A 27,073-nucleotide genomic window follows, 5' to 3' on the forward strand; every position below is an offset into this window, starting at 1 on the left:
CAAATGTACAGTGTTCTTCAGAAATTTCTAGGTGTATTTTAGAATGTGCTTCCTTCTAGATATTTGAAACATCTCCTATGTTTATAGAGCTATAAGGATACACATTCTAAAAATAACTTGAAATCACAGCTAGATTCACAACTTAAGGGTTAAGGCAGAATGGCAGGCACTACGTAGAGTTTCTGTAAACCTAAATTATCATTCCTGTCTTGACCATTTCTAATTTGATGCAATAAATAGAATAAGCATGTTCAATCTTTTCCATTCTACTCACTATTTATATTGCAATTTCATCTAAAATTTTGTTTCATATCGTATTTAATATATGTCTGAAGATATGGTCAGTGTTACAATAAAAAGGATTTCAAAATAAGAAAAATACTTTGGAATAACCCATCATTTTTCGTTGCATTCATTTCATTCTTTCTGCCAACTAGCCTCTCTTTCTCTATTTTCACACCACTTTAACATTACTGGAAAAAAATAAGTAATAATGTCAAATGTGCCATTTTTGTACAGAAGAAATAACAGAGAAAGTGGCAATGGATAATGCAAGAAGAGTACAAAAAAATCCAACAAAGACTAGCTTACAAGGAAAAAATAATGATAAAATCATTTATAATACATGTATGAAACTTCCAGAAAAGCCTCTCTCCAAAGCTATGTTCCCTACAGTTACTGGTAACAAGAACTACCCTTGATGGTCTGCAAAACAACTGCTTTAGCTGCCTCACATCATCCATTTGAGCCAATTGTGGTAAAGCTGAAGCCAATGGAAACCGCCTTTCAGGATGCTCTGCTTTTGACTACTGTAGAACTTCTCTCTTCAGAAAAGGCATGAAAATGTAGAAGGAATGGCAAAATCTAGGGGTACAGTGAAAGGAAGAATCAGCCTAGAATTCCTAAATAGCCACAAGCAAGCTATGTCCAGTGCCCCTCAAGTTGCATTAACTCTTAATCAACGCTAACCAGATGCTGACTATTACTTTATTACAGAAAATGATATAATACTTCTCTGTAGGTACTCCAGATGTATATTTATAAGGGCAGACATGCTCTCTTTACATTTCTTCGTTGCTGAGCAATAGCCACATATTCCTTATTAATTCCCGATTCCAAATCCAATTCTTTTCATAATCAATAAAGATTTTACCACTGTGAAATATTACTACTTAAGATCTCTGGCTAATTATGATTATTATTTTAACATTCAATTTCCCCAAATTTGGGTCTTTATATATGTTTCATTCTTCCACACTGAACTGCCAGATTCTTTGAGCAGTTTATTTTCAGACTGCTATGTTCTGGATAGTACCCAGAGTGGGTAACAAACTGTTCCACATCTCTATTTTCATCCCATCTTGTTAAATAAATAAATGCATTCATCACATGCAAGTTTGTTTGTTTTTAATCAGTCCTGACTACAACAAATCACTTAGCAATCAATCAGTTATGATGGATCCTCCAAAAGGTACTTAGGTTCCATTTCTGAAGTTCTGATGACTGGGCTCCCACGATTGCATTTCAGATGATTGGCAATTGCATTTTCAGTCAATTCCAGCATCCACAATCACGTAATCATGATTTACATTTTTGCCAAAACCTGGCATTTACTTCTGGTTTTTGGCAAAAATACCCCATAGTGAACAATGGGTTCGCTTAATGACAGCAGCAAAACTGGTTGCAAAATCAGACTGATCATGTGGTGACCCACTTTACAACCATCATGACTTGCAACTGTAATGGGCAGGCTGCATTAAGGCCATAAGTCAAGGACTGCCTGTACAATGTATTGGATGATTGATTTTTCTCTGAACCAAATTTGTTTGCATCTCAATATCAACAGCAATTCACATTGTGTACTTCACCATTCAAATCTTGAATAACTAATCTGAACTATATTCAATTACATTAAAATAGATGTTATTTCTAGAATAGCATATAATAAGGCAAAAAAAAAACACCAATAACACTCTGAAATTTGCCCATTTTAGATTGAAAGTTTATTTGAGCCTGCAAATGATGTCTCTAAATCCACTTCCTCCCCCCATTTTTTAGGATCCAAAATAAGCCAGGAATCATGAATCCAATTTATTGGTGGCTGAAATTTCAAACAAATCTCTAAAAGCAATGTCACATATAAGTGCAAAGTGATGATTTCAGTAATCAATGAAAAATCAGAAGCTACTATGAAAAAACCTTACTTCAAAATACATTGCCAGAAGTAGTCAGAGCCCCTGAAATTATACCCAGACTTTAACTCCCATCTATCAACAACCTATCCTTAATGCTTGAAATTAAAACAAACATGAGTTTAAATGGGATGGCTTTTAAATGAATACTATGGGGTTATAGATGAAAGCTCTAAAATATAACTGCAGATAAACTGTAACTATAATAGGAATTATATGATTCAATGAATATCAGAAAAAACATTGGATTGTAAAGTTCATGAATGTTGTTGTTTTTATATTAATGTCCACAGTATGGGAAATAAAGATGAGTTTGAAATTTTAGTAGAGAAAAAACAGTACCATCACTATTGTCAACTAAATTTATATGCTGTTCAGATCCCAGTGATCTTTGGGCAGTTTACCAAGTAATTGAAGCATGAAAACATGATAATAAAAACAAAAAGAATAAAAAAGGTAGATAGATGGCAGAATGACAAACTTGGTAAAAAATAATAATTAAAAAACAACCTATATTAAAAGGAGACTTCAGACATTCCCACTATAGACCTGGGTAAACAACTGATCTTCAAGTCCCTTTGAGAAATCAGCGGTATGAAGGCTGTTTGGCTCTTGGGAACAACTTCATTTCATAGAGCAGTTGCTACGACTGCAAAAGCATATGTTTTGGGTCCCAATAGTTGGTGTTTCTTAACTGAAAGAATCCCAAGTGTACCAATGCTGTTAATCTGCTGAGAAGATATTATCTGAAATAGGTGGTCCTTCAAATAACCAGACCCTATGCCATGTGTGAGAAGCCACCCCCCTCCCAGAAGAATGGAATATTTAAAAAGGCAGGATAAAATATTCCCCTAAAAGAGAAATAAAAAATCTTAAGGGAGACACAAACTCAGAGCCCCAGCTCCCTCCCCTCAGCAGATATTTGGTAAAATGATGGGATTAAGACATGACACTTCAGGACTTAATAGGATTAACCCACTACCATTTAGCAGCAGACCTCACTACATTGCACAATCTCCTAAGGACATTGCATCACCCTCCAAACGTCAACCAAACGTAGCTCAGACAAACACCTAGGATTTGTACTTTGCCTATAGAGCCAGCTATGATCCCTATATAACCCCTACATGGCCCCGTGGAGTCTGAGAACAGCCAATAGAATACATGTTCTTGCATAGGAACAGGAAGCTCAAAGCCCAAGAGAAGGTATAAAAACCCCTCACTCTCAACTCCATGTGGTCAGCTGCCCCAGAACCCATGTGGTTCTGCTTCATCATTAAACCATCTTTCCAATCAGCCTCCATGTTTCCAGTGTCTTTCTCCTGGCTTGGAATTGAACCAGGTGGATATTTCTTCCAATACATGTAAGGCCCTATAGGTGACCATCAGCACCTTAAATCACATCCAGAAGCAAACTGGCAACCAGTGTAGCTCATACAATAGAGGTGTTACATGGGCATATTAAGGCATGCTCATAACTGCATGCACTGCTGTATTCTGGCCCAGTTGAAACTTCTGGAAGGTTTTCAAGAATAGCCCCAAGTAGAGTGAACTGCAGTTGTCAAGCTATGTGGTGACAGGAATAAAAAAAGAAACCTCCATTTTTTCTGATGGAGTGAATTCATTACTGGTAGAGTAGGACACAGTTCAAAAAGAACAAAAACAAGGAGGGGGTTGCGCTATAAAGTAACTACCCTGCTTAGGAATTCAAGGAAAATCTTTACAGGATATCTGGATTAACAGTTCAAATATTGTTTTGTTTATTGTTAGTGTTTATTGCAAGTCACTCAACCAAGAAAAATATATAGAAAGAATGTTCTAAAAAGAAATTGCAACTCTTTTGAAGAGTTTGTATGAGCAATGATAAAAGGCTTTAATAATGGAAGACAAACTCTGCCAAGCATAATTCTTTCAAGAAATACCTGATTAGTCTGGTTGATAATTTTCTATTCCAGATTGTGGAGAAATGCACAAGAAGATCAATTACTTTTCGTTTTTATGTTACCAATAGGGAAGATTTAGTAAAAGAAGTATAAACAAAAGAAAATCTGACAGTCTCCATGTAATACTAGTCAATTGAGATTCTAAATTAGAGTAAGGTAAAACACCATATACTTTGAACTTCAAAAATACAATTTTTTAAAATTTAGAACAATGTTAAACATAATTCCATGTAAGGAGAAGCTAATAGGAAATGGGGGATATAAGGGAAGGGAGAGAGAAAGAAAGAAAGATAAAAATACCATTCAAATGAAGAAAAAAAAGAAAACTGGCAAAGTAAAAAAAAATCTACTGCAGGTACCCAGAAAGCTTGAAAACGGACGTTGTCTTACCTGAACGTCCATTTTCAGTGCGCTGCGAGGATAATCCATGCGTGCGAGGGTCATCTCTCATCTATTTGCCAGAGACTGAGTGTAGATTTTTTTTCAAAGTGTTTAACTACGCCTCCTTTGCTCATTGAGCTTCAGTCTTTTTCCACAAAGGCGCAGTACTCTCGAGAATCTGCAGAAGAAGAAACAGAAGAAACCCACCTGAATGCTGAAAGGGCGGGATGGATTATCCTCGTAGCGCACCGAAAATGGACGTTCAGGTAAGTCAGTTTTCCAGTGCGCTGCTTGGATAATCCATGCATGGGATATACCCAAGCTCAAGGACCCTGGGTGGGACGCTGACTGATCCCTGGGCCCTGGGTGTACACTCTGCAACACCCGCCGTCCAAAAGACGCCTCAGCTGAGGCATAGCTCTCTAATTTGTAGTGTCTTATAAATGGTGATAACGACGGCCACGTGGCCATTCTACAAATGTTGCTGACGGAAGCCAGGGTACTGATGCCGAAGTTGGGTCGATGTGCTCTTTGGAACACCACAGACAGAAGGATTGCCAAGAAGCATTGTAAATCTGGTTCATCGAAGCACGCCTGGACATCTGTATGGTTTTTATCACCAGCCCTGAAAGGTTATCCTTCCTCAGGAGGAGCCTCCCAAGGTAAACCTAGCCCCTGACCAAGTCAATCGCCGCACCTAGGTGAAGTATGCGGGTAGTAGGTTGCAGGTGACACTTCTTCAGGTTGAGGGAAAACCCGTGTTGTTGGAGAGTGTGAATCATCCTCTCGCTGTCCTGTGTGGCCTGCAACTGGGAGGACGACAGGGTCAAAATGTCGTCCAAGTACCAAAGTATGCATACTGGAATCCCTCGGACAGTCGCTGCCACTGCCACTAACAATTTGGTAAATGTTCTTAGGGGCTGACGAGATGCCGAAGGGCATGGCCCGATATTGAAAATGGCAATTGGCATATGCGAAGCGGAGATACTTGCGATGTGCTGGGTGGATCGGGACATGCAAGTGAGCCTCCTTGAGGTACACTGATTGCAAGAGGTCACCATGCCTGATGCATCCGAAGATTGATCTGAGGGATTGCATCTTGAATTGCCTGTATAAGATGGAACGATTGAGTTGCTTGAGATTCAAGATCCTCTCCAGCCCCCCGAACTCTTGGGCACCAGGAACAGGATGGAATAAAACCCGATTTTTTCTTGGTCCAACGGCACCGGTTCGATGGCTCGTATGTCCAAGAGATGTTGGCGTCCATGAGATCTTTCTTTAAGGGATGCCAAGAAACCGGGCACTGGAGGTAATAGTTGGGAGGGCTGGAGCGAAATTATAAAGTGAGGCCGAGCCCCACCATCCGATGAACCTAAGCATCGGTCGTAGATAACTCCCTTTGCTGGTAGAAATGATGAAGACGACTGCCAATGGGAAAAAACGACTGGGAGTTACTTGCCCCTTCAGAAGGAGTGGTTACCAGCCCCTCAAAAAGGTCTCTTCGCTGGAGGGTGGCATCTGCCCCGATCCCGGAAGGTCTGTCGGTGGGTCGGTCAAACACTTGAGAGTAGGGATGCTGAAAATAGGACCCGCTGGGTCCGGAATCAGGCCAAAAGGGCTGCCGTTATGAGTAGGGGGAGTCCCTGCGGTCTGGCCTCCTGTAAGAGGAAGGTAACACCTTCCGCTTGTCGTTGTTCTCAATTAGTATCAGATCTAATGCCTCTCCAAAAAGAGCCATCCCTTATATGGTGTGAAGCGAGTTTCCACTTCGACTTCATATCTGCTTTCCAATTGTGCAGCCATAAGAGCAGGTGAGATGTTACGGTAGAAGCCAAAGCTCAAAAGGCAAATTTTGCTGCATCTAAGGATGCATTGGCTGAATACTCAGTGGCAGCTACTAGTTTATTAATGTCTTGGTGCAGCCTGGTATTGCCCAGCGGTAGCCGCTCCTGTAATTGGCGAAGCCATATTAGGGATGCCCGGTTAAAAAAATGAGGCTAATGTTGCGGCCCTGATGGTCCAAGCGGCCGCTTGGTGTGTTTTTCTGAATGAAAGTTTGGCCTTTCTGTCCTCAGTCTTAAGACCTTCCACTATGTCATTGGAAAGGATAGTGGAAGACCTGAGACTAGCCACCGGGGCATCCACGGAGGGTAACTGCAAAAGCTCCTGAAGATCGGGAGCGGAACAATATTTTTTTTTGTGATGCCCACTAGGAGCAGCCAGGGAACCAGGCTGACTCCACGGCGTTTGGATCACTTCAAAAAACAGCTTTGGGCAAGGAATAAATTCCTGTTCAGATTTTGGTATCATGAACAGGTTGTCATGTGGATTAGCTGTTCCCTGAGCTCTCAACAATTCCAATATTGGTTGTCACCTTAGCTTTATGGATTTGAGGACTGAGGGATGGAAGAGGCCCGTGAACACTGGCCTATCTGGCAGCAATCCCTCATCTTCAGAAAATTCCAAATCCCCTGGCATCATCCCCTAATCATCCTCCAGCAAGGAATCATCACTGTGAGAGGAGTTCTGCTGAGAGGGAGAATCAGGCCTGCCAGCCAGATGTGCTGGAATCTGTGGCCATGGATTGGACGCCATGAGTGGTACCTGGCCGCCCTGTTGAATCCCCAGCCACCAGCATCTTGGAAAGAGCATCAGAGATCAGGGCTTGAATGTCCAATAGCTGGTCAGAAACCTGCCCTTCGGGGTGAAGGGCAGGTTCGGGTCGGGGTGAACGTAGCTTCAGGGGCCTGTCGTCTGGCTACTGGCTGCCTGCGTAACCCCACTGCCACCATGCTCTGGACTGGAAAGGGGTCTGTGTGTGAAACCTCAATCAAAGGCTGGGGATGAATACCAGCCTCAGTTGGAGCCCAACCTTAGAGTCCTTCAGTCATGCTATGTAGTAAAGGGGCAATTTCAGTCTGATCAGGAGAAATGGCTTCAGTGGTAGAAGCTCGCTGATGCTCCGCATCCTGAGCATTGTGCCTTATCAAATTGCCTTTCCAAGGCTTTGTGACGCCGATTAGCATCCTTGTCAATCACGGCAGATTGTTTAGAAGGCTCAGATGACAAAGGCCTAGTCTTAGTTGATTTACCCCTGGTGATTATCTTAGCCCTTTTAGAGCCAGAGTGTTTGGATCTATGGGTTTTGGGAGGGGTAGCAGCTTGTTCAATGTCAGAACACAGAGCAGAGTCAGCCATGATATTTGCAGTCTGATCGAGGCTGCCGATAGATTGAAACTTGGTCCAAACAAGCCCAGAAGACTATATCACTCCTCATTGAAGAGGCGTGAATGGCTGCCCCAATTACCACTCTTAGTATGCCAGTACTACGAAGGTTATTGGACCCAGAGTCAAAATAATGAAGGCCTGGTGCAAACGAAGTCAAACCTGGTCCTCCTCACTGCTGTGTCCAAACAGCTGGCAATGGCAATGTGAGGCCTCACACGCTCTTCCAGCAGAGGCTCAGGCCACCAGGAAACCAGGGAACAAGGTGCGGGAGTCAAACTCGACTACCTAAGTACCGCTTCGCTAAAGGCAGTCCAGCGGTCAGAAGATTGCTTGAAGTCCTGGATCTGAGAGGCAGTCAAAAGCAAGGCACGAGACAGTTGGGCCTTTCAGAGCACCGCCGCGGTCCGACTTGAAAACAAAATGGTGGGCACGAGTGGGAAAACCGCTCCTCCATGCCACCGCGGCCTGCTGATAAAGGAAAAATGGCGCAAAGGCTATTTTTAGCCCTGATCTGTCCCTGTCCACACACACACACAAACACAGCCAGCCGAGGGTTAAGGAAGCACTTGGCACGCACCCAGGTCTTTATCTCCAACTTGGCAGCGATAGACACACCGTCTGCCAAGTGCTTTTATTGCCACAGAAACAGAAAGATAATATACTCAGCGTACAAGAGTCCAACAAAAACAATATTCTTCTAGTCAGCTTCAGCCGTGTTCTAGTGACTATCCAGGGTTTGTTTTTGTTCGTCACAGGGATCACTGGCCACCACCCTCTATTATATAGTCTCTGGGGTGTGGTCCAGTGACTCAGTTCTAATTCCTAGCACGCCTCCTTAACTGCTGCCATCGTTTATCGCGCCTTCGTTGGCGTGCGTCCAGGAATGACGTCTCTCCTTCACTCTCATCTGAGACACCTGTCTCCTGGCTAATCTCCTCTCCCTCGGCCGGCACCTGAGACGGTGCCAGAGGGGAGGGGCCTGGAGAGGGAGGACTGGCTGATTCCTCTTCCTCATGTTCGGAGCTTTCTTCCTCCGATGGGATAGGCTCAGAGGGCGCGGCCACAACAAGCCCTCCCAGCACTATGAAACCAAATCCTAGTCTTCAGTTTGCCACGGCTCCAAGAGCAGGGACTCTGGAGCCACCTCACTAAGTTAGAGCTATGATGGTGGTAGCAGTTGTGCCAGCGGACTGGGGAACCAGCTCACCCGCCGGCGGCAAATTCAAATACCGGAGGTGCCCTAAAAGGGACAGAACTCCAGGACGCTGTCTCTGCAAGGTTCTGGGCAGTGGAAGACAGCCTGGAGCCCCAGGAACGCCAAACACACCGTCGACAGCTGAGGAAGGTGCTGTCAGAAACCTCCTCACAAAGTCTCAAAAGTGCAGCTCTTCAGTAAGGAAATTAAACGAGAAAAATAAAATAATCCAATGCGGGTGATCTGACTATCTAAATGCCAGAAAAAGCAAACCCAAGTCTCTTTAGCAGACTGACTGAAAAAGACTGAAGCTCAACGAGCAAAGGAGGCATGGTTAAACACTTTGAAAAAAATCTACAGTCAGTCTCTGGCAAATAGATGAGAGATGACCCTTGCACGCATGGATTATCCGAGTAGTGCACTGGAAAATGAAAAGAGATATATGTCAGAGATGAAAAAAGGACTACATTACTAGGTAGATTATAAATTGGTAACCCATAACAATAAGGATGAACAAGAAAGCTAAAGATCAGAGAACAAAAGAATAAGACTAAGAACAAAAAAAGGGGGGGTACTTTATTATGTTCAAAGTAAAAGAAAAATAATCACTATAATAAAATGAAATAATTCCACCTTTTTCTGCTTTGGATATCAAAATTTAAGAAAGATTCAGATAGATTCAGAAATGACAGATGATCAGAGAAATAGAAATTAAACCCATGAAGAGAACCATGAAACAACCATGTTTAATCCAAGCAGGCTGAAAGAGAATAAGTTAGTACTCTCCAAATATTCAAAAGAATGTCATGCAGAAAGAAAGTTGTTTTAACACTTCAGAGTGCAAGTCGCATAATACTGGATTTAGAATACAATATACTTTATTATGGTCAAGAACATATTAAATCTCAGTTGAAGAAATAAAAAATAAAAATAGTAAACTGACAGATAAAACCTAGCTAAAGAAAAATGTAAAAGAACTAAGACAAGCCAATCAACTCTTGCCAAGGACTGAAATATAGCTTTCAAGATGATATTAAAAATTGAGCTATTTCAGAAAGCATTCCAACAACACTCATGATTTGCACCATATTTCATTCTTTGCTATTGCTGAGATGATTTTATGACCTGAATATATTATTGTCGAGTGCCCTCGACAACTTACCGAATAAGAGGGGCACTTCACGTGGAAAACCAGCTGGCCGAACATATTAATGCCAGAATAATAAACACGGGTGTTGGTATTGGTGGCGAGAATGGGGCGATAGCGATAGCAATGTTGGTGATGGGATTAGTGGTGTTCGGTGCAGCTGTTTGTGGGATATTGGGAGGTAGGAATCCTGTGCCTGATAGTTGGAACAGCCCGACCTGAAGCTGTAAACACAGACCGATGATGTCATATGCAGCAATCCGAGGAAAGCTCCAGCAACTTCAAAGCAGGGAGGAAAGCATGCAGCTTATCAGTTGGCGTTGATTGTGGGCAATTACAAAGCAGCCGGCAGAATAGCCTATAAAAAGGAGCTGAGTAGCGGCCACTCTCAGCTCCAGCTTTATTCTGGTATAGAGAGCCGGCATTTGCTTATCATCTGTTGAGTGGCTGTCATTAAACGAGTTAAATCATAGTTTGAGTCGTGTATTTAACTCGGCCAGCACAGGCAGGAAAGAAAAGCTGAGAAAAAGCTGGAGCTTTCCTCAGGTTGCTGGCATATGACATTATCGGTCTGCATCATTGATTCTGGGTGTACACGGTGTTTAATACAGCGGTCGGTGGTGGAGGGGCTAGGGCTACGCATAATGAAACAACAGACACCTATTTTGTTCGAACCAATGGATAGGTCAACCCTGGGGGGGTCGACCAGCTACATACATCACTGAACCAGTGAGACTGGAGATCAGTGAACACTGGGAAATGCTCTGGCTCATAGTGATTGACAAAATGATTGGACCTATTATTTTAGGGGTAGCCTGGCTGTATAAATGGGAACCTACCATTTGGTGGGAAGGGGGATTCTATAGGGTGCGGTTGACACTTGGTCCAGACTCACAGAACATAAAACGTGGTAGTGGGGCAACGGGGAAGGAACAACAGGAAGTACAGAAGGGGGGATTTCCAGAGGTCTACAGGGATTTGGCCAGAGTGTTCAGTGGGGATGAGTGTGAAACCTTACCACCACACGACAATAATCACTATGCTATAGAACTGATACCAGGGGCCAAATTACCAAACCCTCGTATGTATTCCATGACCCCAAGGGAGATGGAGGAGCTATGACAGTATATTGATAAAAGCCTGGCTAGGGGATTCATTCAGTCCAGTAGATCACATATGGCAGCACCTGTACTATTCAGAGAAAAAAAAGATGGCAGGTTACGTCTCTGTGTTGATTTTAGGGACCTTAATGCTGTCTGTATGGAACCACTATACCCTTTACCACTTATGACAGACTTGCTCACCACCTTGCCGACTGGTAAAATATTCACAAAACTCGATCTATGTGAGACCTATTATAGAGTACGTATCCACCCAGGGGATGAATGGGAAACCACATTCAATTGTCCCCTGGGGAGTTATAAATTCCGAGTAATGCCATTTGGGTTACAGGGAGCACCAGCCGTATTCATGCAACTTATAAATGAAGTATTGCATGAACACCTGTACCGAGGGGTCTATCTGGATGACATCTTAATCTACACATCTACGATGGAGGAACATATCAGTCTAGTTAGGCAAGTGTTAAACAAATTGCTAGAGCAAAACTATTTGTGAAACTCTCAAAATGTGAGTTTCCCCGCTGGTAGCTTCAAAGCAGGGAGAAAAGCATGAAGAAATTTGTCCATTTCACTCGTTTATTTGCATCTGTTAAAGTGAGAATAATAAACAAGTCAAAATGTACAAATAAACATTTTTGACATTTCAAAAAAATAAATAAATGAGTGACCGATATAGCCATCCTTCTTTTCAATAACAGTCATAAGCCTTCCATTCATGGAGTCTGTCAATTTCTTGATCTGTTGACAATCAACTTTTTGTGCAGCAGCAACCGCAGTCACCCAGACACTGATCATAGAGGTGTACTGTTTTCCTTCACCATAAATCTCCCATTTAAGACGGGCCCACAAGTTCTCAATAGGGTTTAGGTCAGGTGCGGAAGGGGGGGGGCATATCATTATTCTTTCATATTTATGGTCTTTAGTGGCTAGCCATACAGTGGAGTACTTCGATGCATGTGAGTGACTGAGCAGTGTTCTGCATTAAAATCATGGCCTTCTTGGAAGATGCAGACAATTTCTGTACCACTGCTTGAAGAAAGTGTCTTCTAAAAACTGGCAGTAGGTTTGGGAGTTGATTTGAGTCCATCTTCAACCTGAAAAGGTATAATTAACACATCTTTAATAATGGCAGTACCCCATTTCCACCTTGCTGGTGTCTTGAGTTGAAGTGGAGCTCTATGTCCATTACTGATCCAGCCACGGGCCCATCCATCTGGCCCATCAAGAGTCATTCTCATCTCATCAGTCCAGAAAATCTTTGAAAAATCTGCCTTTAGATATTTCTTGGCCCAGTCTTGCTGTTTCAACTTATGTGTCCTGTTTAGTGGTGGTTGGGTTTCAGCCTTCCTTAATTTAGCCATGTCTTTGAGCACTGAACACCTTGTACTGGTAGGTTGCAATTCTGGAATATGACAGCACCGAAGGATAATGGGCTCCTGGTAGCTTCATGTTTGATTCTTCTCAAATCTTTGGCGGTTAATGTGCATCTTTTTTCTTCAACACATTTCTTTTGCAACCCTGTTGACTATTTGCAACAAAACGTTTGATGGGCCTGTGATCACGCCCCAATATCTTAGCAATTTCAAGAGTGCTGCATCCCTCTGAAAGATGTTTTACAATTTTTGACTTTTCAGAGTCAGTTACATCTCTTTTTTGGCACATTTTGCCTGGTGAAAAGCTGCTGCCTAATAATTATGCACACCTTGATCTCCTTAGGCCACACCCTCCCTCATTACACAAATACACATCACCTGATCTGCTTATATCCACTAAGCATTCAAGTTTATACAGCTCGGAGGTGGAAAATATGCAAAAAATGATATGGTCAAAATACTCACTTGCCTAACAATTGTGCACAGTGTATTTATTAAGTTGAATGTACTAGAGATGTTCTAATTAACTTTTCCATATCAACTAAGTTCATTCTTCAACTGCTGTGGAATAAATCCCATCAATCAATCAATGTCATATACATGCAATCCTCAACTTCACCATTCACTTAGTGACCATTAGAATTTACAATTGCACTGCCCTCACATTTACAACCATTCCGTATCCCCACAGTCATGTGATCACAATCTCAGCGTTTTGGCAACCAGCTCTCATTTCCAATAGTCGCAGCATTGTAGGGTCATGTAATTGCCGTTTGTGACCTTCCCAGCTGTCTTCTGACAAAGTCAATTGGGAAACTGACAGGAAAGTTTGCAAATTTCAATCATGTCATATCTCACTTAACAACCATGGCAAAAAGTTCATAAAATTGATGGCAGTTATTTGATGAGTCGCCTGACAACTGCATTGCTTAACAATGAGTACTATTTGCAAGTATTTTGTTCAAATGTAGCAACTTTTGAGGAATTAAATCATTCTGTTTAGATAGTAAGAAAGGTCAGGGAATTCAAAGTTCCAGAAGATAAATTCAAATCGAAAATCAGAAAAATCACTTAAACATTAAGACACTTTGACAGTGAAATCAATTACACAAAGAGGTAGTAGATTTCCCCAATTGGAAGTATTCAGGTAGTGGTTATATAGTTGAGATTATTTTAATTTGAATTCCTATAGTAAGCAATGGATTGTCAATGGCACATACTGATCCATCCATTTTTATTATTCAAAATAGGTTTGGGTTTTTTTTTTACTTCCAAATAAGTGTTTATGTTCAAGGAGGCCTCATTCTGGTGGAGAAAAACCAGTATGTAATACTATACCTTTTGGTCTAGGCTCTTAAAAATGGAGAATTTTTTTTTACAATATGTCTCATTTCAACTATTATGAATGCCTACATGCCAGCTTCATATTCATAATAATCCAGTCTAAACATCTGGCAGATTGTGCAATGAACCATAATAAAGTTGAAGAAAGAGACAGAGAGCCTAATTCTGGCTACACAATACCAAGCCTTAAGAACAAATGCATAGAAAGTCATAATTGAGAAGTAACAGATAATAAGTGAAACCTCTGCAAAGAAGCTGAAGAAGCAGTGGATCACCTAGTTAGCTGCTGCAAGAAGGTTGCACAGACTGAATACAAATGATGGTACGACAAAATAGCAACAATGGTCGATTGGAAGATATGCAAGAAATACAATCTGCCTGCAAGCAAGAACTGATGGAACCATAAAAATAAAGTAATAGAAAATGAAGAAACTAAAGTGCTCTGGGACTTTAGAATTCAAATAGACAAGCCCATGCCACATAGTATCATTGTCCAATAAGACAAAAAAATCTGGATAGTGGACATGGCAGTACTTGGAGATAGCAGAAGAGAACAGAAAGAACTGGAGAAGATAACAAAATACAAAGACCTGCAAATAAAAATAGAACAACAATGACAAAAGAAAGCAAGGGTAGTACCAATAGTAATAGGCAACTTGAGTGTAATCACATAAAACTGGAGCACTATTTGAACACCATCAGCAATAACAAAACCAGTCAATTGCCAAAGGCAGCTTTGCTTAGAACAGCTTACATCTGTGATGATACATTTAAGACGATCAAACATCCTCATCTGCCCATGCTAGGTACTTGGGAAGAATTCGATAGGTGGACAAAAATGCCAAATCCAGTCTAAACATCTGGCTGATGGTGCAACAAACCATAGTAATAGTAACATCTTTTAAGATGAATTAAACAACAAAACCTGAACAGAACATTAGCATAACAGTTGGTGTAGTAGTACTCCTCTTATAATAACTCCAGAGTATAGAATTTACTTTTTTAAAAAAGCAGATGTACCGTGAAATGACATTTTCAACAAATTACCCTGTGACTCAAAAAAATTTCCCTGGACAATTACTCCCAAGGCAGCAACCCCTAATGACAATCTTTTATGTACAAGTTAAAGTAACAGTGACCCCAACACATTATCTTTCCACATTTGCTTTCTTATTCCTGTTTACTTTGTCTCATGCTATTTTGACCAGTTGCTAGTCTATAAAATTACCTGTCCTCTTATATCACTGCAGGTGAGTTAGATCACATTTTTTGTGAGCGATTTTGTAAAAAGCTTTTTGAAAGTCCATTTAAACATCATCCATCAGGTCAGCTTTTTATACATGCTTATTGAAATCCTCTAAAAGCTTATTCTATGTATTCTTATTTTTCTTTAACAACAAACACTTTAGTACAGTGTTTCCACGAAAATAAGGCCTACCCCAAAAATTAGCACTAGCATATTTTCTGTGTGTGTGCCCAATATAAGGCCTACCCCCGAAATAAGCCCTACTTAAGCGCCTGGGCAGCTGGCCACCTGCCGTCTGGTTGCTTGGGGTGCCACTGACACAAGGTGAGGTGAGATGAGGGGTGGTAGAGCTGCCCTCCACACACACTTTCTTACTCAGGACTCCTGCAGCCAGGCCATCAATGCCCTAACAACTGCCTCGCACTGGCAGCACTGGCAGCCATGTGCAGCAGGAGCCCATATGATAGCTGGCTCACTTCTTCTCCCAGCACTGGAGCAGGAAGCTGAGTAATGTGCTGGTGCCACAGCCACAAGGTGAGGGGGTGGAGCTGCCCCACACACCCTGCATCAGCTTATCTTAGGGCCCCTGCAGCCTGGCAATCCACGCCCCGACAATTGCCTTGTCTCACAGCTGCGGCACACTGGCCTCACTCAGCCTTCTGGTCCGGTGCTAAGCCAGTGCAGGAAGTGGACTAAGCCTGTGCGGGGTGTGTGTGGCAGCTTCGCCTCGCAGGAACAACACTCAAAATAAATAAGACATCCCCTCAAAATAATCCCTGGTTCTTATTTCGGAGCCCAAAAGAAAATAAGACTGGGTCTTATTTTCGGGAAAACTTGGAGAAAAGCTATAACAGATACTAAACTTGATTAACCTATGGTTTCCTTTATTGTCCCTTAATCCCTTTTTAAAACTGGGGTAAAACTAACTAGTTTTTTAATCCTTAAAAATCCTTAAAAATAGATGCCATTATTAAAGAGAAGTTGTATATTTTGTGAAAAGTTGAACAATTTCATATCAAAATTGTTTAAAAACTCTTTAACAATATCTAGTCTATACAAATTATTTTTACTTTGCCAATTTTGCTAATACTGTCATCTTTCATTACCTCCATCTGTTTCTATCTGTGCAATTTTTCTTCTGAAAAAGCCATTTCGGGATTGAATATTTCTCTTAAGTGAATATTTCTCTTATGTGCTCATTGGACTAACGCCTGGACTATTGTAATGCTCTCTACATGGGGCGCCCCTTGAGGAGCACTCGGAGGCTCCAGCTGGTCCAGAATGCAGCCGTGCGGGTGGTTATGGGAGCGACGTGGCGCTCCCATATGACTCCCCTCCTGCGCGAGCTGCACTGGCTCCTGGTGGTCTTCCGGGTGCGCTTCAAGGTTCTGGTCACCACCTTTAGAGCACTCCATGGCATAGGACCAGGATACTTACGAGACCGCCTTCTGCCACCAGTAGCCTCTCAACGACCAGTATGCTCCCATAGAGAGGGGCTCCTCAGGGTGCCGTCGGCCAAACAGTGTCAACTGGCGGTCCCCAGGGGGAGAGCCTTCTCTGTGGGGGCACCTGCCATCTGGAATGAGCTCCCTCCGGAGATACGGAGGATCCAAGATTTACGCACTTTCCGCCGCGCCCTCAAAACATTTTTATTCCAGCAGGCTGGTCTGGCTTGACTCTCCCTTTTAATTTGCTTTTAAGTTTTTTATACAAATTGGGTGTTTTTAAATTTGTTTTTGGGCCAAAATAATTTAATATACTTTTAAATGGTTTTTAACTTTTGTATGATGTAGTTTTATCTTCTGGCTGTTCACCGCCCTGAGTCCTTTGGGAGTAGGGCGGTATATAAATAAAATAAAATAAAATAATAAATAAAAATAAATTAGTAAAAATAAATGCAAGAATTATTGACTTCAATATTGGCTTCCCAGCCATTCCAAAGAATTGGAATACAGTTACAATATAAAAAGTGATGAGGGATGTGGTTAACTCCAGTTCAATTATCTTGTTAAGCACAGTAACCATCTAGGCCAGCTGCCCACAACCTTTGTGGCTTGGTGGCCTGGCTGGGGGAAGGCAGAGGGGAACTGGGCCATGTGAGTGGTGGGCTGTCACGCATGCGAACACAGCCCTTGCATGAGTGGTGGGTGCCATGCATGTGTGCAGCTCGACTTGCACAAGTGATGGGTCGGCGGGCACGTGCTTGAATGCCCACCGGCCCGTTGCTCATGAAGTTGAGCTGCACATATGCACTCTGGCCAGCCACTCACACGGCCCGATTCCGAATAGCTACGGCCCGGTAGTGAGCCACAGCCCAGGTGTTGGGGACCCCTGATTTAGGCAGTTTCTTGAGATACTAGTTACTGGATGGTATAGAATAATATCTGGTAGAGAAGTGAGCTGAATTTAGGGAAGCGAAGTCAATGCTCAATTACTATGTTGTCCTATGTCATTTAGTAGAAAAATACTCCCTTTATGGTACCTTTATTAGGGACAATAGTATCAAATGGTGTTAAAAATTGTTGATTTTTATTTATAAAGAAAATGCAAATTTAATATAAAATAATCCACAAGAATGTAAAAGCAGAATCAAAATATGATGGATGAAAGCTCTCTAGGTAAACCCAAGGGCAACAGTATATCTTCTGTTAAACATTTTAGAAAGGAAAGCAAAAAGAGCAAACACAATGAACAACAGAATACAAATATAATATGTAAAAAGCACAGAACAAGTAATTGGAGATAAATTGACAAGTGTGGAGGAACTTGTTGGATTGTAATATTGGGACCTATTGGAAAAGAGAAAGAATGTTGTACTTACCTGAACGTCCATTTTATCTTCGCTGCGAAGATATTCCACCGATTGGGTTAAGATCCACTGTCACTGGACTGACTGAGTGCCATTCAAACTTCCTCTACAGCCTGGTCACGCCCCTTTCTTCTGCGCATGTCCAGTCTTTTCACGAAGTCGACTCTCGTAATGTTCACTTCCAGCCTATGGACTTCGTAGCGTATATCACCCATTATCTCAGAATATACTTCATTCTTTGCTGTAGAGGAAGAAAAAACAGAAAATCCCAACCTAGGCCAGGTGATGGAATTACACTGGGAGGGCTAGAATATCTTCGCAGCGAGGATAAAATGGACGTTCAGGTAAGTACAACGTCCTTTTTCCTCCCTCGCTGCTCTGATTGGGACATACCCAAGCCTTCACTCAATGGGAGGGTTTAGACTCCATCCCCTGGCTCCAGTTGGAAATTACAGCTTGTAAAACTCTTCTACCGAATGATGCATCCGCAGCCGCAAATGAATCCACTCGGTAATGTCTGATAAAAGAAGAAATAGACGACCATGTGGCCGCTCTACAGATATCATCAATTGATGCCTGAGTGGCCCAAGCGGCTGATGTAGCCGCACTACGTGTAGAATGTGGAACTATGCCTTCAGGAGCTTGTGAACTCTGCAATTTGTAAGCAGCAGCAATGCATGCTTTAATCCATCTACCCACTGTTGTAGAGGATACTTTCTGTCCCATAGTAGATGGTAAAAAGGATACCAGCAAAGCCTCAGACTTACGGAAAGATGCCATTCTCCTAATGTAACATTTTAATATCCTCCTAACATCTAATGTATGCCACCTTTTTTCTAATGGATGTCTAGGATTTGGGCAGAAATTAGGTAGGACAATGTCTTGAGATCTGTGAAATAACGAATTAATTTTTGGAATAAATACCAGATCCAGCCTCATAACCACTCTGTCCGGAAAGAAAATACACAGATCTTGACGAATAGATAATGCCGCTAATTCAGATACTTGTCTAGCCGACGTAACCGCTAATAGAAATGCTAATTTCATTGTAAGATGTGTTAACGTTATTTCCTTGATAGGTTCATAAGATTCTATTGTCAATGACTGTAATACTAAATTGAGATCCCAAGTTGGGTATCTATGTACTGTTGGTGGTCTTAAATTTACAGCACCATGTAAAAATGATCTAATTCTAGGATCTTGAGACAACGAATGCCCCCTGTCCGTATGAAGCACTGTAGCTAACGCAGCCACCTGATGTCTGAGAGTCGCTGGTGCAAGTCCTTTTTTGAATCCAGATTGTAAAAACTTAAGAACGTCTTGTACTGATGCAGTTGTAGGATCTGTATGTTGTTCAACTGCCCACTTAGCGAACCTTTTCCAGGATGCATTATAAATGCGGACTGTTGCTGGTCTTCTAGCCGCTTGAATAGTGTCTATCACATCATGTGGTAACTGATCTTTCAAGAGACGAATCCGTTCAAGCGCCAGACGGTCAACTGGAGCCAGTCTGGATTTGGATGATAGATTGCTCCCTGACTCAGATCCCGTCTGCCCACTGGTAACTTCCATGGTTGATCGATCGATCGATCTTTCAGATCTGCAAACCACTCTCGGCAAGGCCAGTACGGTGCCACTAGAATGAGCTCCGCTTTCTCCATCATCATTTTCCTTATGACAAGCGGAATAATGGGAATTGGGGGAAAAGCATATAAAAGTCCCCGAGGCCAAGGACTTCGCAGGGCATCTAGAGCCTCCGCTCCTGGAGTCGGGAATCTGGAGAAAAATCTCGGAAGTTGTGTATTCTTTTCCGTGGCGAACAAATCCACCATCGGCTTCCCGAACCTGTTTACAATTTGTAGAAATAGTTTTGGATTCAATCTCCATTCTGACTGATCTATGATCCCTCTGCTTAACCAGTCTGCTTGTTGATTTAAGGAACCCGAAATGTGTTCCGCCTTTATCGACAGTATATATCTTTCTGCCTATGTCATCAGTTTTTCTGTCTCGTTCATGAGCGATTTTGATCACGTACCTCCCTGTCTGTTCAGATGAGCCTTTGTGGCCATATTGTCTGTTAGAACTAATACATGTTTCTGCGCTACTTCCTGATGGAAATGTCTTAGCGCTAATCTGACTGCTCTTAATTCTAGGAAATTTATGTTGTACTGTTTCTCTACAGGAGACCATGTTCCCTGTGCTAGTTGAGACCTGAGATGGGCTCCCCATCCTATCAGACTGGCATCCGTGGTCAGCTTGATCCTTGGTGGCTCTATAAATAGCGTCCCCGCTCTCAGGGCTGGTGATATCCACCATTTTAGTGATAGTTTCACTGTCGGAGTTAGCTTGATCTTGAACTGGGAGTCCGCCGTGCTCTGCTTTTGGTATGGCAACAGAAGCCATTGTAACTGACGAGAGTGGCGTCGAGCCCAAGGCACAATGTTTATGCATGAAATTAGTTTGCCCAATAGTTGAGACAACAGAATCAAAGGCACAGTTTTCAGAGACAACACTTGAGATATCAATTTTCGAATGCTGGATTGGCGCTCTGGGGAAAGATACACTATTCCCTGCCAGGAATCTATTACTGCCCCTAGATGTAATATTCGGATTGTTGGCTCCAACTGACTTTTGTCCCAATTGATAGTCAAACCATGATTCTGCAATGTTTGAAGAACTCTCTGTCTGTCCAGTTCTACTTGATGTACCGATGACGACAGGATCAAAATATCATCCAGATAACAGACAATTTTTACTGATTTCTCCCTTAGTGTTGCCGCTACTGCTGCCATTAACTTCGTAAATATTCTTGGAGCCGACGAAAGGCCAAAAGGCATAGATCGGTATTGAAAATGGCGATCTGCATACGCAAATCTGAGAAATTGCCTGTGCGTTGGATAAATTGGTACATGTAGATATGCCTCCCTCAGGTCGATGGATTGCATAAAATCGTTGGATAGGATACATCCTAGCAGTGACCTGAGGGAGTGCATCTTGAAACGGCGATACCTCACATGGAGATTTAATCGCTTTAGATTGAGGATGCCCCTCCATCCTCCTGAACTTTTGGGCACAAGAAAAAGGATTGAATAAAATCGTTTGTGTATTTGATGTTGAGGTACTGGTTCTATTGCTTTTATTTGAAGTAAATGTTGAATTTCCAACTCCATTAGATGTCTTTTTAAGGAAATGTTTGAGAAGGGACATTGAAGGAAAAACATTGGAGGTGGTGACGTGAATTCCAGTTGTAATCCGTCCGTCACTGTATGAAGAATCCAATTGTCTGTTGTTGAAAGTTTCCACTCGTTGCAAAACAATTGGATTTTCCCTCCAACGGGTACAGGGGTTGTCGAGTCATTTTCCTCTGCGGAAAGAGCGAAAACCCGTTCCCCTAAAAGGACGTTTGAAACCGGCCTGACGTCTTCCCCTGTCTCGAAAGGACGCGCTATCCGAAGAGGAAGAATATTGTTGAGCAGAAGATCTTTGAAAATTGGAACCACTAGGTCCCTGCTCTGGCCGAAAGGACTGTCTTCGATATGGTGAAAAACGTCTATCATTACGTCTATATGAAGATGGTAGTACTTTCTTTTTATCTCGACCTTCCACTAAGATCGATTCTAATGATGCCCCGAAAAAAGACTGTCCTTGATATGGTGCCGCGGTAAGGCGCCATTTTGACTTCATATCAGCTCTCCACTGGCGTACCCAGAGAAGACGCCTCGATGATACTGCTGAGGCCAACACTCTTGATGCAAATTTGGCTGCGTCCAAAGATGCATCGGCTGAATATTCTGCCGCAGCTATTAACTTAGTCACATTTTGCATAAGTTTGACATCTTGGGAAGGTATCTCTTCTCTTAACTGACGGAGCCAAGTTAATGAGGCTCTGTTGAAAAATGAAGCGGACGTTGCCGCCCTGATTGCCCAAGCGGCAGCCTGATGAGTTTTTCTGAAAATCATCTCTGCCCGTTTGTCTTCTAATTTTAGACCATCTCCAGCATTACTGACCAACACCGATGGCGAAGTGAGGCTGGCCACGGGCTCATCTACTGCAGGTAACTGTAGAATAGCATCCAAATCAGGGGAGCTACAATAAAGCTTTCTATCAAATGTATTGGGTCCAGAAATTGAACCAGGCCGATTCCAAGGCTTCTTAATGACTTGAGAAAACAAATCTGGCAAAGGCACATAGTCAAATTCATTTGAAGGAACTGGAAATAGACTATTAGTCTTTTCAGATTGGCAAGTTGGATCCGAATTCTTGTCACTACCCTGTTCCATATTGGTAGCTATCCTCGCTTTACGTAATAGAGACTTAAAAAGTTTAGGATTGAAAAGTCCTTGAAAGGTAGGCTTATCTGTATCAACCTCCTCATCATCTGATAAGTCAAATTCATTCAAATAATCTGATTCTGGATTTTCCTCCTCAAATTGACTACAATTAACTACAGAATGTTGCATAGTATTGTGAAGCACATGGTAAGAGGTTGGTGGTGTAGGTCCCGTTAATAAACCTGATTGTTGCAATCCCGCTTGGAAAATGCGGGAAAATGTTTGAGAGAGTAAAGCCTGGAAATCCAAATTCTGACTCTGTAATAGACCTTCTCCAACACGTAGGCCAGCGGCCATAGGAGTGAATGTGGCCTCAGAGGCAGCCTGAACAAAAGGTTGTTGAGTTGTCCCCACAGTGACCCTGCTTTGGGTTTCTGTATTCAAAGTCTTATCAGCCATAGACAATCCTTGATTGTCTGAAGGTAAATTCGCCTCCTGCCAAATCATGGCTTCCTCATCTATCTCAGGATATATTATTTTTTCAGTAGTCTGAGGTAAAATCACCTCCTGAGCCTCTTTTTGAGGTATAGCTTGAACTGCCAGTCTGGCTCTATTGAACTGTTTTTCAAGAGCATTATGTCTACGTAAATCCTCTCTGGTAGGTCTGTCCCTTTGCCTGGACATGGATTGATCAGTCATATCCCTGGTCCTAACTCTGCCCTTCTTAGATTTATTAGGTTTAGGGGATGGTGCCCTAGGTGGTGAATCAGCCTGTTCTAAATCTGATGAAATGTCTACCTCTGCCATTGTTGAAAATTAATTAATCAATCTCTCAATAGAAATTAAAATAATCAAAAAACTTTATATTTTCCTTTGATGGCAGTATACAGGAGGTTATTCAAACCAGACAGCGTCTGTAGATAACACCTTGCAATAGCCGTTAACGATCCTCCAACGGCTTATCTGATAAGCTGCCCCAAACCGCTCTGATCAATGGGCGGATGGGCGCTGAGCAGGCAGATCAATACAAGCTCGAGATCGGAACCTCAGCCGACTCGGCTTAAATGCAGCCTCTGTCCCTTCTGCCAATCTTAAAGCGAAGTTCCCTCCTGTTATATGGAGTTTGCTGCTATGCAGGGACTCCGAAGCCGCATACAATTTAAATAAACGATGCGAAGAGTTGGGAGAGCGAGGGCGGCTTTGCCGGCACGCCGGATGCCCCTCTCCTCGCTCGCGGCTCAAATGGCTGCTTTAGGACCGTTGCAAGGTCCTCTGTCCACGCGCTGTCAAATAACGCTCAAAACGGCTGGTGCCCCAACCAGGAAACTGCCAAAGCCGTGTAGCGCTGCTTTCCTTTAACAACAATCCAAGGCAGCTGGCGCCCCAGCCGGGAAACGCCGAAGCTGCTCAGCGCTGATTCATTGTTTCTCTTTAAATCCACAACTCTCCGAACAGAAATTTAGCTAAAAAACCCTAACGTTTGCAACAAATTGACAAATTGTATCCTAGAACGAAAGGCACACCAGTCTAATCACCTGTGACTGAAGTGAAAAGACTGGACATGCGCAGAAGAAAGGGGCGTGACCAGGCTGTAGAGGAAGTTTGAATGGCACTCAGTCAGTCCAGTGACAGTGGATCTTAACCCAATCAGTGGAATATCAGAGCAGCGAGGGAGGAAAATGAGTATGATGCATTTCTCTCTGGATATCAATAATACAGAATGGAAGAGAATATTGGAAGTGGTGTCACTCTCCATATCAAGAGTGTACAGACCTAATTTTATTAAAATTATTATTAAAACTTATTATTATTAAAACAATCAAGAAAATAAGGTTACATATTTATATAATAGCAAAAAAAATCAAATTCTTAATATCATAAATATATTTATCTGCAAAAGTGAATCACACAATTTTCCTATTGATAGCTAGGGATCTGCAGTGGGTCATTACTTATTAACTTGTTCATAAAGTATCAAAATTCCAGTCACAAGAGAAAAGGCCCAAATTTTTAGATAAAAAGAAAAGCAGTTTTCACATATTACATAAGCAACCCCCAAATAACAAAAATAGATATTAAAATAGCAAAAAGAGCTAGGAAAAAGGAGGGAGGGTATGAAATCCGAGAAACATATATAGAAAATATCTATAGACCCCATATACCCCTGACATAAACGGTTTCACAATTTTTCCTTTTGGGATGCCGCTGTGGGGCATTGCATGCCAAAACAACTACCATGTTTCCCCAAAAATAAGACCTAGTCTTATTTTCTTTTCACCTCCAAAATAAGGCTTATTTTTGGGGGGTGTCTTATTTTGTTCAATACTGGAGGCGGTGAGCACTGGGGCTGATAGGAGTGGGAGCGCTGCTACTGGACCCATCCTCTCCATCCCACGGCCACAATGGACCAAGCCTCTTGGCACGTCCTGGCCTCCACCTGCCCTGCCTGCTGCTGCTGGGAGCTGCTGGCACCTGGGCCAGGCTGCTTTTCAGCGAGACCAATATGTGGCGGCAGAAGCGGCTCTCAACACTGTCCATGCTGCTGTTACGCAATCTGGTGCTGCCCTGCCTGATCTCGGCTCTGGCCACCATCCTGCTGCTGCTCTTGCAGTGCCTGGCGTGCTGTTGGGATTGGAAATTCGATTGCGCTCCATGAGGGAGCTTCCAGCACTGGCAGATTGTTGTCTGTGAAAGCATCAGGGGGGTGGGGAGAGAAGGGAAGGAGAATGCGCGGACCTTCCTCGGCAAAAAGCTTCACAATAAACATGGCGCAAAACAGCAGCACACACATGTCAGTGCAAGTATGGGGCTTTTTGGTCGCAGTGATTGAACTTCAAACCTAAAGAGCGGGCCAGGCAAAAGATGAGGCAGTGACAGAATAGTCGCAGGTGAGGTAGACGCCAAAGGCGGCCAGGGCTTTTTGTTGGTGCGAGTATGCTAAAGGCTTTCTGTCAGTTCGAGTGTGCCGAAGTGCGGGGCTTTTTGGCAGACTTGCACTCTCTCCTGGAACGGGGATGGCGCTAGTGAAGGAGAGAAGCCGGCAAAGGTGTTGGTTGCACAGTTAACTGACCAGGAGTCCCTTGCTGTGTGGCTCTTCCAACTCAGCATGAAAGGAGGTGGAGCGGACACTTGGAGCTTCTTTTTTGATGCCAGTCACACACATGCACCGGCTAGCCTTATTCTCCTAAAGTCATAGACTTGGGCCACCTCATCCCGCGAGAGCAAAGAGCCCCTGTAATGGCAGCAGCAGTATGGGCAGCCGCTCCGTGGCCAGTACGGCACCCACCGCAGCCGAGAAGTGTCCCAGCAGCAGGGCGTGCAGAGTCTGGGGCACGCTGAGACCTTGGCCAGGAGGCATTGCGAGAGCACCAGCAGGGTTAGGGTTAGGGGCTGGTGATGGTAGCAGCTTCTGAAATCGATCCAGGGAGTAATGGACGGCTTCTTTCCTTTCAGCCCCTTCTGCATTCGCCAAAAGAGCCAAGTGGCAATTGCTTGGGGAGAAAAGAAGGTAAGGGGGGTAAATAAATCTTCCTCCCCCCATAGGTGCCCCCCAATGTGAGCAACATCAGCTGGCCATGCCCACTACCCTACCCCCTGCTGATGATACTCTTAACTAGGGCTTATTTTGTGGGGAGGGCTTATATTGCAAGCAGCATGAAAAATCAGGCAAGGGCTTATTTTCAGGGAAACATGGTACATAGAGGGAGTCTTTTCTTTCATGCCATCACTCTGCTGAACACCTAATACAGTACTGTCAAGTATATTTACCATGTTATATGGCTGTAGTAGTATCATTATACTTCCCATCTTCTTTACTACCCCCTCTTATTAGTATCATTATTATGATTATTATGTTCTCATGTAAACTGAGAACTTTTTCCCCAGACAAATTCTGTGTGTGTCAAATCACACTTGGCTTTCCAATAAAATTGAATTGACAAACACTATCAATATCATACCAAGCTAAACTAAGATATTCATCTCCACAATTTGTCAATACTGATGATTTGGGAGACTTGGAATTGTTAGACGAATTCATGGAAAACTAAACTAGCAATGAGCATGTAACTGCTTTTGGATTCAAATACAGCATCATTATTGATAATTACTAGAGAACACTGCAGGAAAAGACTAATACAGGCAGTCCTCAACTTATACTACAATTGAGTCCAAAATTTATGTTGCTAAGTGAGAAATTTATGAGCTGTTTTGCCCAAGCTTTTATGACTTTTCTTGCCACATTTGTTAAGTGAATCATTGTAGTTGTTAAATTAGTAACATGCTTGTTAAGTGACTCTGGTTTCCCCATTGACTTTGCTTGTCAAAAGGTTGCAAAAGTGGATCACATGACTCCAGGAACTGCAACCGTCATAAATATGAGTCAGTTGTCAAGCATCCGAATGTAAATCATGGGACCATGGGGATGCTGCAATGGTCATAAGTGTGAAAAATTGTCATATGTCACTATTTTCAGTGCTGTTGTAACTTTGAACAGTCACTAAATTAACTGTTGTAAGTTGAGGACTACCTGTACACTCAAGTATCTGCTTGGCGTCTTTGAGAAACAGGATGCTGAACTAAACTGGAATCTAGTAGTGATGTTGCTATCTTCTTAACATGGAAATTTTAGCCATGATAAATACCAGTGTAAACAATAATTAACAATAACCACTCTGGAAGTAATAGTTTAAATATGAAATATTCCTTTATAAAATAAAAAAAAACATAGTAATTGCTGACAATTTAAATCTATACAGACCTTCCAGTAGTCAGATTGTAAACTGTAGTACCTCTGGTATGCAGATAATGCTGAAATAGAAAA

At 42.6% G+C, this 27,073-nt stretch overlaps 1 protein-coding gene across 9 annotated transcripts in view; it reads right to left on the reverse strand.

Moving 5' to 3' along the window:
- KDM6A (lysine demethylase 6A) overlaps nucleotides 1–27,073 on the reverse strand; it is a 277,427-nt gene that overhangs the window by 184,526 nt on the left and 65,828 nt on the right. For 6 of the 9 annotated variants that reach the window (XM_034423876.3, XM_034423880.3, XM_034423878.3 and 3 more), the window contains exon 4: nucleotides 27,011–27,060. The exons of the other annotated variants lie outside the window; for them this stretch is intronic. In XM_034423876.3, coding sequence (XP_034279767.2) covers nucleotides 27,011–27,060 — 50 coding nt within the window. The remainder of the gene's footprint in view (nucleotides 1–27,010; nucleotides 27,061–27,073) is intronic. 9 annotated transcript variants of the gene reach the window in all.

The sequence above is a fragment of the Pantherophis guttatus genome, chromosome 5 (genome assembly GCF_059756535.1).
Source record: "Pantherophis guttatus breed Tessera chromosome 5, ASM5975653v1, whole genome shotgun sequence".
Taxonomy (NCBI): Eukaryota; Metazoa; Chordata; class Lepidosauria; order Squamata; family Colubridae; genus Pantherophis; species Pantherophis guttatus.